A 13,815-nucleotide genomic window follows, 5' to 3' on the forward strand; every position below is an offset into this window, starting at 1 on the left:
TTGCCTTTTTGTGAGACAGATCATTGAATGAACGCAAATGAACGAAGTGTCAAAATATTTTGCTTCAATAACAACAACAAAGTGTTTGGAGTAAAGATTTTCTGTGAAATTCTTGAGAAAAATGCCCTCAGATGAGTATTCCTGTGTTTCTCGAGGAAAATTAAAGCTAAAGACAGATGGAGAAATCAAAAAGAAGAAGAAAAAGAAGAAGGACAAGGAGAAATTGAAGGAGAAAATTGAGGCAACTGCAAATGAAGTGAATGGAAGTTCTTCTGGAGAAGGAAGCACCTCCGGATCTGGCCAGCGGATGCTGACAAAGGCGGAAATGGCATTCAAGCAGATGCAAGAGAAGACAGTAAGTATCCTCGAAAAATCTAGTATCCTTGAAGAAAACATACTAAATTCTTTATTTTTCCTTTGCAGCAAAAGAAGAGAATCCTGGAGAAGGCTTCAATGACACACAAGGAGCGTGTGGAGAAATTCAATCAGCACCTGGACTCCCTGACGGAACACTTTGACATCCCCAAAGTTTCATGGACAAAATAATTCATTGTCTACAAATCTATTTATATTTCTGTGTATAAATTACAAATGCTTCATCATCGGAACCACTTTACTATCTTTAATCTGATATGTTGCTGCTGAGTTTTCTCTCACTTAAAAGGTAACATTTAAGTTTAATTTTTATTTCATTTAATTAATTGTGAATTTATGTAATAAATTACAAAGATTTAGACTTGTTTTTTTTTGCTAAATTTATCAGTACGGCGCCTACGGTTGGTTTTATCCTCCTCTCTGATTCTACGTGCAAAAATTCTTAAAGCATGCTTAGAGTCTAACAATTTTGTCATATAGTGGATTTATTTTTTTGCAATATTTTCAAAATGTCTGCTAAAAGTTTCGGTAAGATCCTTAAAAAAAATTAAAAAGAATCTTTTCTGTCTAAAATATTAGTTTATTGGAATAGTTTTTGGTATTTAAATAAGTATTTTAGCTCCATTTTTAATCCATTTCGTCTATTTTACTTAAATACGAAAAATTTGTATTAATACGGAAACGATGAACAGTAAAACCTGTTCATCCTTGGCATTTTCTATTAAGACTAAAAGGAGTTTTTTCTTTAAATTTATCTTTCTGGAAAGACTCAAAATTATTTCCTGCATCGAGTATACGTTTTAGTGCATTAGGGTGCATCGCTTGTAATTAATTTTACGATTTAAGGTAGGTATTTTTACAAAAGAATCCCTTCTCAGCTTAAAAAAAATATTTCTATTTCATATTTTTTCCAAATTAAATTAAATATCTTTAAGGGAGAACAATGATACACCCTAATGGTAAATATTAATTATAATTAATATTTTACAGACTCTAATATCACGACTATTAATTTAATCTTCCCACAAAAGGTTCGATTTAGGAAGATTTATTTTCTTTAATTTTTTTTTATTTGGAGAGAATGGTGCAGGAATTGTTTGTAAAGTCATCCAAAAAGACAAGGAATCTATACTTTTCTCCCACATTCATTCTTCTGCTAATTCTTACGTATAATATTTCGCTATTTTGGCATGGATTTGCGGATTTATGGCCATCCGAAATTGATTCCGGTGATTTGGTAGAATTTCACATTGAACGGCCTATAGAATTCCCGAAGGCGAGCGATGGCATTGGGTTCGATGACGGGATGATTCCTACCTTTAGTTTTGCCCAGACAATGTGGGCTTGAGCTGGATTCGGATTTGAGGAGGCACGGAAAACCCTTTGTGGCATTGAAGTAGAAGTGCTTCTCTGTGACGACACGCTTTAGTCCCAGAAAGTCCTGGACACGTCCAATTTCAGCTGCAGGATCCTCAATGAGTCTTTCGCCGCTGACAAAGAGGAATTGCGACAGTGGGAAGTACTGTAGCCACCGTTCGAGATGCTTCGAGTAGACGCCAATTTTGACTGGGGCCCATTTTGTATCCACCACTCCGAGGGATCCATTAACAAAGGCCAACTCCTCGAATCTCTTCATGCCCTTCTTCTTACTGGCGGCCTGTGTGTAGTCCGAGATGGCCCTGGTGACGGGATCTCGCACCACAATGAGGAGTCTCATGTTGGGATTCATATGATGCACCCTCTGGGGAACTTCCTTAGTTATAAAGTAACTGGGAGTCTTCTCCATTGTTATTTGGCCCTCAATTGTCGGTGGCATGTGATGCCTGTACCAGTGTAGACCCTTGTTGTAGTGCCGATCGAAGAAGTGAACCTCACATCCAGCTGCCCGCACGTCTGGATGGAGTCGTATAAATTCAAGTAGAGCCCTTGTGCCGCTCTTCTTCACACCAATAATTAGCGTATCCGGTAGCTGACGCGTCGGGATGATTCCCTGTGTCTGGAGGAAACGATACTTTGGAAAGCTCTCTGATTCGTTGCACTCTGAGCCTGGGATAAGTGGCACCACACGCACAATTGATCCCAAAATTCGCATCTCAGGTGCTTCTGTTGTTGACGTCGTGCCATCCGTCTCTTTGGGAGCCGGTGGTGGGGATTCCCGGCGGAGCGCACGATTAATGCTGGAGACAAGACACGTGTTGAATGTGTAGGAAAAGTAGACGATACAGACGATAAGGATGCAGATAATTGTGCGATTGACGGTGCTCGTCCACCAGGGATTTGGAGATAGCAGCATTTCTTCCTTCTTCCACTGAACCTGCCCAAAGAGGGGATTTCACGTTAAAAATAAATTTATTAACTCTTAATGAGATTATCTGGCTGGATTTTGCCCTCATAGTGAGGATATAAAATAAAATATTTTTAGGAGTAATTCCAACTCAACCCTATCCTCCTCTATTTTCCCTTTATCACAACCATTCTATAAATATATGCACAAAATTAAATTACAGAAAAAAACGAATTAATCAAATTAAATGATTTAAAATTTTCCACAAAGAGGAAGCAAAAATTAAATTAGTTTCCGTATACAAATTCATAAAACTTTTCCTATTAAGCTTTTTCTTTCAGTATATAATTTTTCCGCTTTTCACACAATTGAGCATCACATCGAGTATACATACAATAACACCCAGACGCCCAAATAACAATTTTGGGGGCGACAAATTATTTTTATTTGTGCCATCAAAGCTCACATAAATCAAGGAAATAATACTCGAAAGTGGTTGGGAAAGTGTTGGAAATGAAAGGAGGAAGACATTGGGGGTGGTTGGGTGACTGCGTGGGGGTGAATTTCCGCCGTAAATCACCCAAGAATATGGCTCAACTTTTGGCCTGGAGATTCCTCTCGAAGGAGGCAGCAAAAGTCCTCGTAATCTCTCGCTTTCTGCGCCACCCGATACGAGATATGAATTTTAATCAAAAATTGCAGATCAATCAATATTTGCTTATCGGAAAATCTCCCTCATAGCACGGTACTTAAATCGTCCAAATATTCTCACCTTTTTGAGCATTTTTTTTTTGTATAGGTGTGTAGCAGAAGTGTAGAGATGCTGTGAGAGGGTGCGATGGAATTTTTATATCTTTTTTATGCTTCCCGTCCCGTCAATGGGGGAAGCAGGAAAATGTGCTTCTTTGGCGACACCCTCAGCGATGGAGGCACCAAAAACATCAAGTGCATCGATTTATCCTTTCGCGGATTTTTCACAAATTTTCACCCTTAAAGCTTTTTTTTTGCACAGAATAATTCACATTTTATACGGCATTTTGGGCACAAAAAGGATTCACGGAAAATATCCAGACACACTCCAAATGTCCTCCATGGTATACCACGAAGTGAGTTTTGGGGGAGATTTTTGGGAAGGAATATAAATTTGGATATCTCTTCTGCCACTCGACTGACACTTTACTGAATCCTCTGCGGAGGAGGACGATGACTCCAGGAGAGGGCAAATATCAACATTTTCGCGCATGCCCCCCAACTAGGGGATGTTCGTTCATTGACTGGACTAAAGGATGGGAAGTTTATTCCATGAAACCAAAATCATCCCAAAGAGTGTGAAAATGTTAATATTATTCCAGAGCTATGCCCACAATATAAAGTGTCTAACAAAGGTAATTCATGTCCCATTTTAATTATTAATCTTGTAAGGATTACATTAGTATTTCGGAGTATACATCGACTAGCTTTTTTATTTTTAAAATGTTTAAAAAGAAATATTTAAAATTTAAAAAATATTTCTTTTAAAGAGGATAAAATATTTATTTCGGGACCATAGTGTAGTAGATTTTAATACCTGTGAAATAATTAATGACTTCCATGGTGTTTTAATACATACACAATAGAACGGCTAATTGTATTGAAATGCAATGAATAATTCCATTGTCTATGAATTTTCATGATTTCACGTTTAATATCCTTCCTTTGTTTAATTGAAATAAATAAATTTCCACACAATTTTTTTTAAATAAAAGTTTAAACATCAATAAATATGTGAATAAAGCATTAATTACACTTTTAATTAACCAGTTACAAATAAATTACCACGCAACCGTGCAGTACAACTCACGATAAAAGACTAAATCAGATTTTCAATTACCTTCTCATTAAATGAAAAATTGATATTTGAATCTGAATATTATAAATTAACGAATTGAAGCGGACTTGAAGGAGAAGTATTTACAGTTGGGCTCGTAGTAGAGTCACACTCTTAATTTGGCTTACAAACGATCAATTTTTTATATTGATTTTTTATTCAATAAATTCGTTTTTTTTATATTCTAGAAGTTTGTTTTCAACGGCAAAGAATTCCAAAGAATTTTCACTGAGATTGCTAAAAAAAGAATAAGGAAATCTCAAATTAAACAATTTCATGTGATCTTGATTTTTTCTCTCTTTTATTTATTTTTGAGTATCCTGAAAATAAGCCGGTAGGTAGTTAAGTAAGAGACATGGTGGAAAATTTTCTATGAAGGCATTGATATTTCTGTTGTGACGGGCTTCACGGGAACTGCTGGCTTATCCTCACGATCATACAGAACAATATACTGGATTGTGATCAGCCCTCGTCGGAAAGTTTGTGGCCAGAAGACAATGAAAAGGATGAGAATAAGAAGGAAGAGTGCAACAAATGGACCACCACTATTCCATCCAATAGCCATAAGGGTTCTTTCACCGAAAAGCATGTAAGTATGTCGTTGGAAGATGAAGAGAATAATGTTGAGTACAGTATTCTCCACAATGTAGCCTTTGGCGAGGAAGAGTTCAGTGAGACGAATATTGGACACCTCCATGATGGCAACATCAGGGATGAAGAGCCCAATGCCCAGGGAGAAGTACATGAGCCAGAAGGAAATTCCAGCCATGCCAGTGTGTTCTGTCGTGAAGAGAGATACTCCAATGAGGATGGCGAGGAACGTTGCTCCGAGGGATTTCATGAAGATTAGTTTGTAGCTGAGGAAGCACGAGGCAATAAGGCCAATGATTAGTCCTAATAAGCCAAAGTAGTACTTAATATAGTGATACATGTGCGCAAAGAGACTTTCATAGGGTTCGGTGAGAAGGTATTGAGTGGTGGCCAAGGTGAAGTAAATGAAGATATGGTAGTTGAAGGTGATATTGGTGATCTTGAGACAAAGAGCAAGGACACTCAGGAGGAATTGTCGACGATTGTTTGGCTGTTGCGTCACTGAATCAGGATCATTGAAGCCGAGAGTTGACTTGAAGTGATCACTGATGTCGTTGGCATCCTCAAGGAAGGTATCTCGGCACTTCTTGTAGTTGTACATTCCCATACAGTGGAGGATTTCATTTAGAACCAATGCTCCCAGTGCACCGATTGATCCTGCTGTGATGATCCATCCTGCTCTGTACACAACCACATTGCGACTTGCAGAAGTTTGAAGATACACATATTGCGATGTTGTGTGTACAAAGATCATTAAACCACCGAGATGAACTAAATGGCAGAATCCCGTTCGAATCACGCGGAAACCGTCGTCCTTTGAGCGGAAATGTATGTAGCAGAGCCCTGTAACGAAGACCATACCGTGTCCCATGCCGCCAAAGAACAGTCCAACTGTCGGATCTGCAACAAAGGAAGATCACTTAATTTATGATTTACCCTCTCTTAATTATCTATCTAATAATATTGATAAATTCCGACAAAGTTCACATTGCGGAGATTTTCTCTTCAATCGCGAAATTCTTTTGATCAGCAGCAAGATAATGTTTTATCAAAGCCAAAGAGAAAAAAATCATTGATATAAAAAGTGGCAAAGACCTCGTACGAGTTGAAAATTTACCCTGATATTCGATGATAAAGGCTAAGCCAGACCCAAGTAGACTCAGCGTTCCAAGTCCAATGAGGAGCATGTGAATAAATCGTATGCGTCCGTACATATGCTTCACTAAGGTCAGTATTATTCCTGCTAAGCCCGCCATAACCATGCCACATATCTGCGGTCCTACGAGGACAGTCTCATAGTGGTAGGGAGAGAGGTAGATCATAAAGCCCATCCATGCTCCACACTGGAAGAAACATAAACTAACTGCAAAGAGAAAATAAAATATTTCTTTTAAAAAATCCCACGTTAAGACAATCAGGAAGGATTATCTAGCCAAAAGATTAGCCGGTCTTTGGATTAGGTTAAATCCTGGCTGATAAAATTATAATTATAGGGTAGGGTATGCTACATTAGAACCCTTACATCATGATCTTGCAGACGAAAATTAAAAAAATAAAATAGATAAATTGGTGATTTTTCATTACTCAGAAACCACTCAAGAATAATCATTAATTAATGACGAAGAATCTAGAGACGATTAAGAATGTATTCCACGTATATATAGTAATTCAAGTAGTAATGAATCACAAAGTATTTAAAAATATCGAAATCATAAATATTCCCAAAGTTATCTTATCATAAAAGAGATTTAGCTAAACTTGACGTCAATGAGAGCCTCAGGGGGACCTTTCTAAAAAAAAAAAAAGAAAATTAATTGAAAAAATGAGAGAAAAGGCTTTTTGCAAAGCTACCAATAAAACTTCTCGATTACACAATCAGGTAATCAATAAACCCATTACTTTATATTAGGCTCTCCAGCAAAGTGGTATTAATTAACAAGGAAGTTAAGAAAAAAATAATAAAATTAAAGAATTTTTTTTAGTAGATAACGTTTTTTGTAATAAAATTAAGTAAACCGAGTTGATTTTTTTACACTACAGGACGTTATGTAAAACCGAATACGGATTCTCATTTATGCTAAAATCTATAATTTTTTCACAGCACTGTATAATTTCATAAAACTCAAGAAATTAAGAAAATGTGATTGATTAAATTTATTTATTTACTTGAGATAATGGAGATAAAAAATCTATTTTTAAATTTAATGCAAAATTAATGAAGAGATAAAATAAAAAAAACATCGATCAAAATCAAATACTGCATTTTAACGCATTCCACTCAATCTCAAAAGTTAGGATTTTTGATATTCTTAATAAATTAATCAAGAACTTAATTATTTTAAAATCCTTCTCATTTTTTTATTAATTTTTTTTTCATGTTAAACTTCAAACTTTTCTTGAGAGGGATATTGAAATGGAACGGCCTAATTAATGTTATTATCGTCTACACTGCCTCAAAAGAACTTTTTCGCCCTGAAATTTTCAAAAAAAAAATTCTTAAAATGAAAGATCCTACAAAGATCATGAGATATGTAATTAAATTAATTTTAAAAATCACGAAAATAAAATAGACGCTCTCTAAAATATATTTATAAAAAATAAATATAATTCAGTAGAAAACCTTATATTCACAATATTATCGTTACTTGAAACATTTTAATTTCTTTTTATGTTTTTTTAGCTAAATGAATTACCAAAAAATTCCGGAAGAACACCCATTTTTCCTCATTAACACAGCCTTTCACTTTGAAGGCACTTCACTAACTGGAAGAGAAAATTTACCTTCATAGCTTTGGGTAGCCGAAGCTTACTTTTCCGCGGGAGATAGTGAAGCACATACAGCATGGTCAATCCCTGAGGATTAATTTTATCAACAGGAGAAAAACCACCGGCCAGGAGAAACCAACATTTTATTTTCTAACAAAAGAAAGTATTTTAAACAAGTAAAAAAATATATTTAGGCGTATAAAATTCATTTAGTTGATAATTCGGATATTGAATCAACGGGCAGGGGTTGTGGATCTGGACCAAAGAGGACAAGCCTCTGAATATCCAGGATGGATTTTTTCGTTGTGGCTGATAATTTGAGGAAGCGACATGAGAGCAAGAGGATGAGGCTGATTGGTCCAAAGATACCAAAATTCGTCCACATAGCTGCCACGAGATTATCGAATTGCATAGCTGAGGGATATTGGTGGAAGAGGAAGAGGGTGATTGCGGTAATTATTGACTCAACGCAGTACCCGAGACTCAACATGAGTTCTGAGTATCTGATGTCTGATAGTTCAAGGATAGACACATCTGGGCAGAAGGCAGCCTGACCCAGGTGCATGAAGAAGAACCAAAATCCCACGGCGGCAAGGGAGAACCTTCCAGCCGTCATGAGGGAGAATCCGATGATCATGGGAGGGATGATGGCGAACTTTTGATTCATATAGATGAAACGGATGCTAAACTTGAGGGACATTAGCATGGAGAGAATCATCCCGATGACTGCAAAGTAGAACATCATAAATTCCAGATACTTTTCCCGCTCGAGAAGATTGGCTATGGCAATATTTGTGAAGTAGACAAAGGGTATGTGTGTTAGCATGGCGTTTGTTATCTTCATGCTAACACTCAGCACGGTAAGTTTGAGCTGATTGTGGGTATTTGGTGCATCATGCGGTGTCTCAGAAACCACTCCAATGGCCGACTGGAAGTTATCTCGGCGCATATTTGCTTCCTTCACACTCCCATCGAGGCATTCGCGGTAGTTGTAGAAGTCCTTCAAATGCAGGATCTCATTGATGATTAATACAATTATTGCAAGGGTTGCTTCTATGAGGATAATCCATCCTCCAGCTCTCTTAACTTCTTCCTTGAAGACATCAGCTCCCAAATGTGCCATTATTGCCATTCCAAGGATATTCATAAAGTGACACATGCCCATGCGGATGATCCTTTTTCCATCTGCCGATGAACGGAAGTGAATGTACGAGAGTCCTGTGATGTACACAATACCATGGCCTAATCCTCCAAAATAAATTCCAGGAGGTGAATCTGTGTACGGAATAACAAAAAACAAATTGTAAGTGAGATGAGAAATTTTTTATCCGATTATACATTGTGAATATGTTTTTGTGAAATCACTGTAGGGGAAAGGGCCTAAATCATACCTTAATGAATATTTCTTTTATAAGAATTGTTAAATGATTTTATTGTTTTTACCAATTATTTAATCTTTATTTTATTCATTTTGCCATAGGACCTGAAGAAGATCCGATAAGGATCAAATTGTCAGCAAAGAATTAATTCCGCATTTAAAAAAATTCCACTCTAAAGCGATAATATAGAAAAATTTTCCCGAATTAATGTTTACATAAAAGATTTTTTTATGTACTACATGGGTTTTGTATATGTCTTTTTTTTCCAAACATTGATAAATTGTAGCGTAAAAGAGAGACCTCGAAATTGCCGCTTAATTTGTACATACTTTTAACATTGAATTATTGTGGGAGCTTATATAGATATTCTTGTCGCTTTCGAAACTGATAAGCAAAAAAACGTGAATAATTGTGTTTTTGTGTTGTTGTTTGCTATGTATACATAAGTACCATAGTTCAGGTGGCTGATCATGATCAAATGCACCTAAAAATCTGTTATATTGGAAATGGTAAAGATATGAAAATTTTCTTGGAATTTCAAACTTTTACTATTTTTTTTTATTGTTAAAATGGTGCATATTTAACGTCGAAATAGTAGGAAATGTTTTTAAAAAGATCAATAAAATATTGAAGCGTCTTCAACATTGTATTCATTTTAATCTAAAGTTTTAATTAATTACGGTAAAATAAATAGTTGAAAAAAGTTCAAGAGTTTTGAGCTTTCTGTGGATTTTTTCTTTATCTTTTAAGTTTTGTAATTTTTAATTAAGTAGGTATAATTTTTTACGTGAAAAAATTACATTAAAATTGATTTTTTAAGTTAAAAATTTAATAAAAATATTTGAGACATCGAAATCTTTTAAAATGCATATAAAATGGTTGTTAGAAGACCTATTAAAATTATTGAACTAACAAAAAAAAATTCACGATAAAAAATCGTGACACGTATTTCCTTAGAGTGAAATCACTACTAAATGTATTCATTGTTCCCCACTCAGCTCTTCGCGATAAATGTTAGTTACTTTCAGCTGTGATTAGCAATTCTTCCACTAAAAGCTGAGCAGTTAATTAAGGGGAGCTTTTAGATTATGTACATATGTCAGAGAGAACAAAAAAAAATAAACAAAACCCACCTAATGGTCGGATTACGAGGATCAGAGAGCAAACAGTGAAAAGTGCTGTGCCAATTGCGAGTAGGAGGAAATGCACGAATTTTACGCTGCGATACTTGTAGCGAAGATGAGTAAGAAGGAGTCCTGTGAGTCCTGCACTCGCCATACCACAAATTTGTGGGCCAACAAGGAGGTGGGAGTACTCCTTTGTGGGGAGGCTGAGCATGAACATTAGCCACGAGCCACACTGCATGTAGCACAAACTAGCTGGAAAAGATGAGATTTTTCGTTTTTTTTTTTACTTTTACATTAAACTTTCATTGAAATGAATAATTCACACAAATTACACACCAAAAAGCTCTGGAAGTATTTCCACTAAAGTCATTTTGCCTTCTTCCTTTTTTTCCGGGAGTGGGTAAACTTTTCTTGCAACTTTTCCAACTTTCTCTCACTCTCGGAGGATTTGAACTGCTTCCCACTTGAGCACTGAATGAACTGCTAATAAACTCACAACTGCTCCCATGACCGATATTTATATATTTATGTATATAAGATATGAGGCATATAGGCAAAATGCTAAAGTCTCGTCATCAGCCGTGTGGTTGCTTTTTCATGCCTTCCTCTGTTATCTTTTGGCCATGCCATTGGGATCCACCAATTTCCAAATTCTTCTCGATGTTTATCTCATTGAGCTGCCATCAGAGATAATATAGGCATGATTAGTCACTGATTGTAACTAATATTCGGTGACGCCGACAACGTTCAATTTCCGAAGTGATTCGCATTTTTGACTAGCATCCTTTCCGCCATAGCACCCACACTTTTTAATGAGAATTACTTACAAAATTACGTATGTATGTACCACTTGTTGTAAACATGCAAACAGTGGTACAATATTTATCATTTAAGATAGTCTGATAAGGCATAATATTGTTCTTTATAATCAGAGGCAATGTTTAATGTTTGGCGCTTCTATCGGAATTCCTTTTAATAGTTCTCATTGTGGAAACAATGCAGATACAATGACATTGTTTTGAGCCAATTTCATTGAGAATTTATAAAGAATATAATGAATGGTCGAGCTCAAAAAAATTTAACACTGATAAGCCTACAATTTTCTCTATCTTTTTCCTCACAAAATTCCTAAAAGAAGTTACGCCAGTCATATATGGAAAAATTCCTCAGGGAACAATTGAGACCAAACTCATTTCAAATAGATAAAAAAAACTTAATATAACCATGCAGATATGTTTTATGCTTAAAGAATTAAAATGATATCAATACGGGAGAGCTTATGTATTTGTTTATATAAATGTTTGAAGGAAAAGAAAAAAAATTAATTTCAAAATTTACTCAAATTAATTTTATTTTAATTAATCTTGTTAATGCGTGGAACAATCTGACGAGTCTTCATGCTTCCGTAGTCGTAGGCCAGATTGTCCACACCATTGGGGTTGGGATCATTTATGCTGGGCGGCTTCTGAGGGTACCACGGATTATGGAACATTGGCATATCATCAGGTTGTCTCGGTGGCATGGAACGCAGAGTACTCTGAGCTGATTGAGCTCTCATGAATGCTGGACGTTCATCTGGCTGCTGTGGTGGTTGTGAATGCTGTACTGGTTCACTGCTGTCTGCTCTTGATACCTGACGTGGTAAACTCGGGCCAACTGATGTACTTCCAGCTGCAAGAATTTCATGATTCTTCGCCTTCCATCTATCTTCTTTGTACAGGATTGCCCACTGAATGTCCAACAGGGAGAAATTGAGTGTTTTTGGATACAAGATTGCAATGACGATGAGCAAGAGAAGACATATTCCAACAAATGAGCCCGTGTACTGCCATAGAAGACTTTCAGATTGTGGAATATTTTCAGGATACTTCCAATGGCCGAATCTTGTGAGTGCAACGATGGCATATTGGATGAAGTAGCCACTAGCAAGAGCACCTTCGGTATACTGAAGATTTGTAATATCGAGAATTCCAATGTCTGGCAGGAAGTAGCCGAAACCGAGGAAGAAATAGAAAAGCCAGAAGAAGACACCAGACTCATCGTAGTGCTGCACAGAGTAGAGCACTGAGGCCGTTAAGAGGCAAATTGTGAGAGCCATTGTGTAGACAATGTGAAGATGTTTGGCGTTAACTGTTAAGGAAATCACGCAGCCAAAGATGATACCTCCAAGAAGGAAATACAGGTGGATGAATCCAATGTTGCTTCCAATGAAGGATGATGTTAGGAAGGCAAATCCAATGAAAATTTCCAAGAAAACAAGGGCATTTGTGATCTTGCTGAAGATCAGCCCCAATGTTAGAATATTTTGCTGTTGTAGGCGCATCTTCTTTGTCGGTGTAAAGACAATTGGCGGAACATTTAGTCTTGTGGCCCAGTAATTAGTATCCGTACTACGACGATCCGTTTCAGGTATGAGGGCATCTCTGAAGTTATCTTTCTTCTCATTGGCCAAATGTAATTCACTATCGAGACATTTTTTGTAGTCATACACACCAAGTCCATGCAGGAGTTCATTGATGAGGAAGAAGAGAAGCCCCGAACTTGCGCTGTAGAGAACAAAGCTTCCACCTGTGTACATCCAACCGAGTGGTCCGTAAATGAAGTGTCCATGAACTGTTGTAGCATAGCCCACAATGTACACAACATGACAGAGAGCAAGTCTGAATGATCTTCTCCCTGCTGCACGGAAGTGGATGTAACTTAAGCCCGCAATGTAGACAATACCATGACCCACAGCTCCCAAATAGATAGCTGGTATTGGACCTACAAAAAGAGAGCAATTGAATTGATAAGATTTCCCTATCTTTTCTCTTCTTATCACTGTGACATACGTGGTTGGTCGATGATACATAGTACACCACAGATCATCAGCAAGGCTGTTCCACAGGCTAAGATGTAAAAGTGGACAAAGACAATTTTCTTTCGATGTGCACGGGATCCCAAGAGGAGTACCCCAATGAAGCAGGCACAAATAATTCCCACAAATTCCGGAAGAAGCATCTCCGTATCATAAATACTCTGATCCACTAAAACATTGAGAGCCATCCATGCTCCACAAGAGTAGAACATGAGGCACACTGAAAGGTAAAAAGAATAACATAAATACTCAATTTCTTTAAACTTCCTTTAAACTTTCTTAACTCACCAAACAATTCCGGAAGTATTTCCATCGTCATTTTGCACTTATATTCTTATCCACTTTAATAGAAGAGAATTAAGAGCTTTTATAGCATAAGAACACGCAGCATTGCGGAACACTTACCAACTGTGAGTTTGTACTACACCTACTAAACACCTCATGCGGATTCAATTCCAATTCGATTTATCTAATCGAAAGGCCACTTGAAATTTGTCTGATAAGGCACAGGGTGTGCTCAATGCTCATTTAGCACCGATATTGGATTAAATTCTTACAAAGTTTTTCTT

At 36.7% G+C, this 13,815-nt stretch overlaps 5 protein-coding genes across 6 annotated transcripts; 1 reads left to right on the forward strand and 4 right to left on the reverse strand.

Moving 5' to 3' along the window:
- The first annotated feature begins 38 nt into the window (after nucleotides 1-38).
- Nucleotides 39-736, forward strand: LOC129789156 (protein FAM32A-like). Its single transcript, XM_055825814.1, has 2 exons — nucleotides 39-355; nucleotides 424-736. Exons 1-2 carry the CDS (start codon nucleotides 122-124, stop codon nucleotides 544-546), a joined length of 357 nt encoding a protein of 118 aa, XP_055681789.1. The 5' UTR covers nucleotides 39-121; the 3' UTR covers nucleotides 547-736.
- Nucleotides 737-1,562: 826 nt separating this feature from the next.
- LOC129789072 (heparan sulfate glucosamine 3-O-sulfotransferase 6) lies at nucleotides 1,563-3,476 on the reverse strand. 2 transcript variants are annotated; one of them, XM_055825705.1, is made up of 2 exons: nucleotides 3,432-3,476; nucleotides 1,563-2,689 (listed from the first exon to the last, which is right to left on the reverse strand). In XM_055825705.1, the coding sequence occupies exons 1-2, from the start codon at nucleotides 3,441-3,443 to the stop codon at nucleotides 1,580-1,582; spliced, it is 1,122 nt and encodes a 373-aa protein (XP_055681680.1). In that variant the 5' UTR covers nucleotides 3,444-3,476; the 3' UTR covers nucleotides 1,563-1,579. The 2 variants fall into 2 exon arrangements, with proteins under 2 accessions (XP_055681680.1, XP_055681681.1); XM_055825706.1 differs by lacking the exon at nucleotides 3,432-3,476 and adding an exon at nucleotides 2,962-3,021.
- Nucleotides 3,477-4,805: 1,329 nt separating this feature from the next.
- LOC129789043 (uncharacterized) lies at nucleotides 4,806-7,967 on the reverse strand. Its single transcript, XM_055825660.1, has 3 exons — nucleotides 7,811-7,967; nucleotides 6,235-6,480; nucleotides 4,806-6,017 (listed from the first exon to the last, which is right to left on the reverse strand). Exons 1-3 carry the CDS (start codon nucleotides 7,833-7,835, stop codon nucleotides 4,897-4,899), a joined length of 1,392 nt encoding a protein of 463 aa, XP_055681635.1. The 5' UTR covers nucleotides 7,836-7,967; the 3' UTR covers nucleotides 4,806-4,896.
- Nucleotides 7,968-8,049: 82 nt separating this feature from the next.
- Nucleotides 8,050-10,877, reverse strand: LOC129789048 (uncharacterized). Its single transcript, XM_055825667.1, has 3 exons — nucleotides 10,726-10,877; nucleotides 10,396-10,641; nucleotides 8,050-9,158 (listed from the first exon to the last, which is right to left on the reverse strand). The coding sequence occupies exons 1-3, from the start codon at nucleotides 10,757-10,759 to the stop codon at nucleotides 8,089-8,091; spliced, it is 1,350 nt and encodes a 449-aa protein (XP_055681642.1). The 5' UTR covers nucleotides 10,760-10,877; the 3' UTR covers nucleotides 8,050-8,088.
- A 731-nt stretch (nucleotides 10,878-11,608) lies between these two features.
- Nucleotides 11,609-13,678, reverse strand: LOC129789013 (uncharacterized). Its single transcript, XM_055825613.1, has 3 exons — nucleotides 13,535-13,678; nucleotides 13,221-13,466; nucleotides 11,609-13,152 (listed from the first exon to the last, which is right to left on the reverse strand). Exons 1-3 carry the CDS (start codon nucleotides 13,563-13,565, stop codon nucleotides 11,744-11,746), a joined length of 1,686 nt encoding a protein of 561 aa, XP_055681588.1. The 5' UTR covers nucleotides 13,566-13,678; the 3' UTR covers nucleotides 11,609-11,743.
- Between the last annotated feature and the right edge of the window lie 137 nt (nucleotides 13,679-13,815).

The sequence above is a fragment of the Lutzomyia longipalpis genome, chromosome 2 (assembly GCF_024334085.1).
Source record: "Lutzomyia longipalpis isolate SR_M1_2022 chromosome 2, ASM2433408v1".
Taxonomy (NCBI): Eukaryota; Metazoa; Arthropoda; class Insecta; order Diptera; family Psychodidae; genus Lutzomyia; species Lutzomyia longipalpis.

What these genes read in the sequence shown, in the direction of transcription:
- LOC129789156 (XM_055825814.1), top strand. Translation starts at nt 122, where the DNA reads ATGCCCTCAGATGAGTATTCCTGTGTTTCTCGAGGAAAATTAAAGCTA. An exon ending in AGCAGATGCAAGAGAAGACA is followed by an intron (nt 356 to 423) that starts GTAAGTATCCTC and finishes TTTCCTTTGCAG; the next exon opens with CAAAAGAAGAGAATCCTGGA.
- LOC129789043 (XM_055825660.1), bottom strand. Translation starts at nt 7,835, where the DNA reads ATGGGTGTTCTTCCGGAATTTTTTG. An exon ending in TGTTCTTCCGGAATTTTTTG is followed by an intron (nt 6,481 to 7,810) that starts GTAATTCATTTA and finishes TTCTCTTTGCAG; the next exon opens with TTAGTTTATGTTTCTTCCAG. An exon ending in CTTTATCATCGAATATCAGG is followed by an intron (nt 6,018 to 6,234) that starts GTAAATTTTCAA and finishes CCTTTGTTGCAG; the next exon opens with ATCCGACAGTTGGACTGTTC.
- LOC129789048 (XM_055825667.1), bottom strand. Translation starts at nt 10,759, where the DNA reads ATGACTTTAGTGGAAATACTTCCAGAGCTTTTTG. An exon ending in AATACTTCCAGAGCTTTTTG is followed by an intron (nt 10,642 to 10,725) that starts GTGTGTAATTTG and finishes CATCTTTTCCAG; the next exon opens with CTAGTTTGTGCTACATGCAG. An exon ending in CCTCGTAATCCGACCATTAG is followed by an intron (nt 9,159 to 10,395) that starts GTGGGTTTTGTT and finishes TTCCGTACACAG; the next exon opens with ATTCACCTCCTGGAATTTAT.
- LOC129789013 (XM_055825613.1), bottom strand. Translation starts at nt 13,565, where the DNA reads ATGACGATGGAAATACTTCCGGAATTGTTTG. An exon ending in AATACTTCCGGAATTGTTTG is followed by an intron (nt 13,467 to 13,534) that starts GTGAGTTAAGAA and finishes TTTACCTTTCAG; the next exon opens with TGTGCCTCATGTTCTACTCT. An exon ending in ATGTATCATCGACCAACCAC is followed by an intron (nt 13,153 to 13,220) that starts GTATGTCACAGT and finishes CTCTTTTTGTAG; the next exon opens with GTCCAATACCAGCTATCTAT.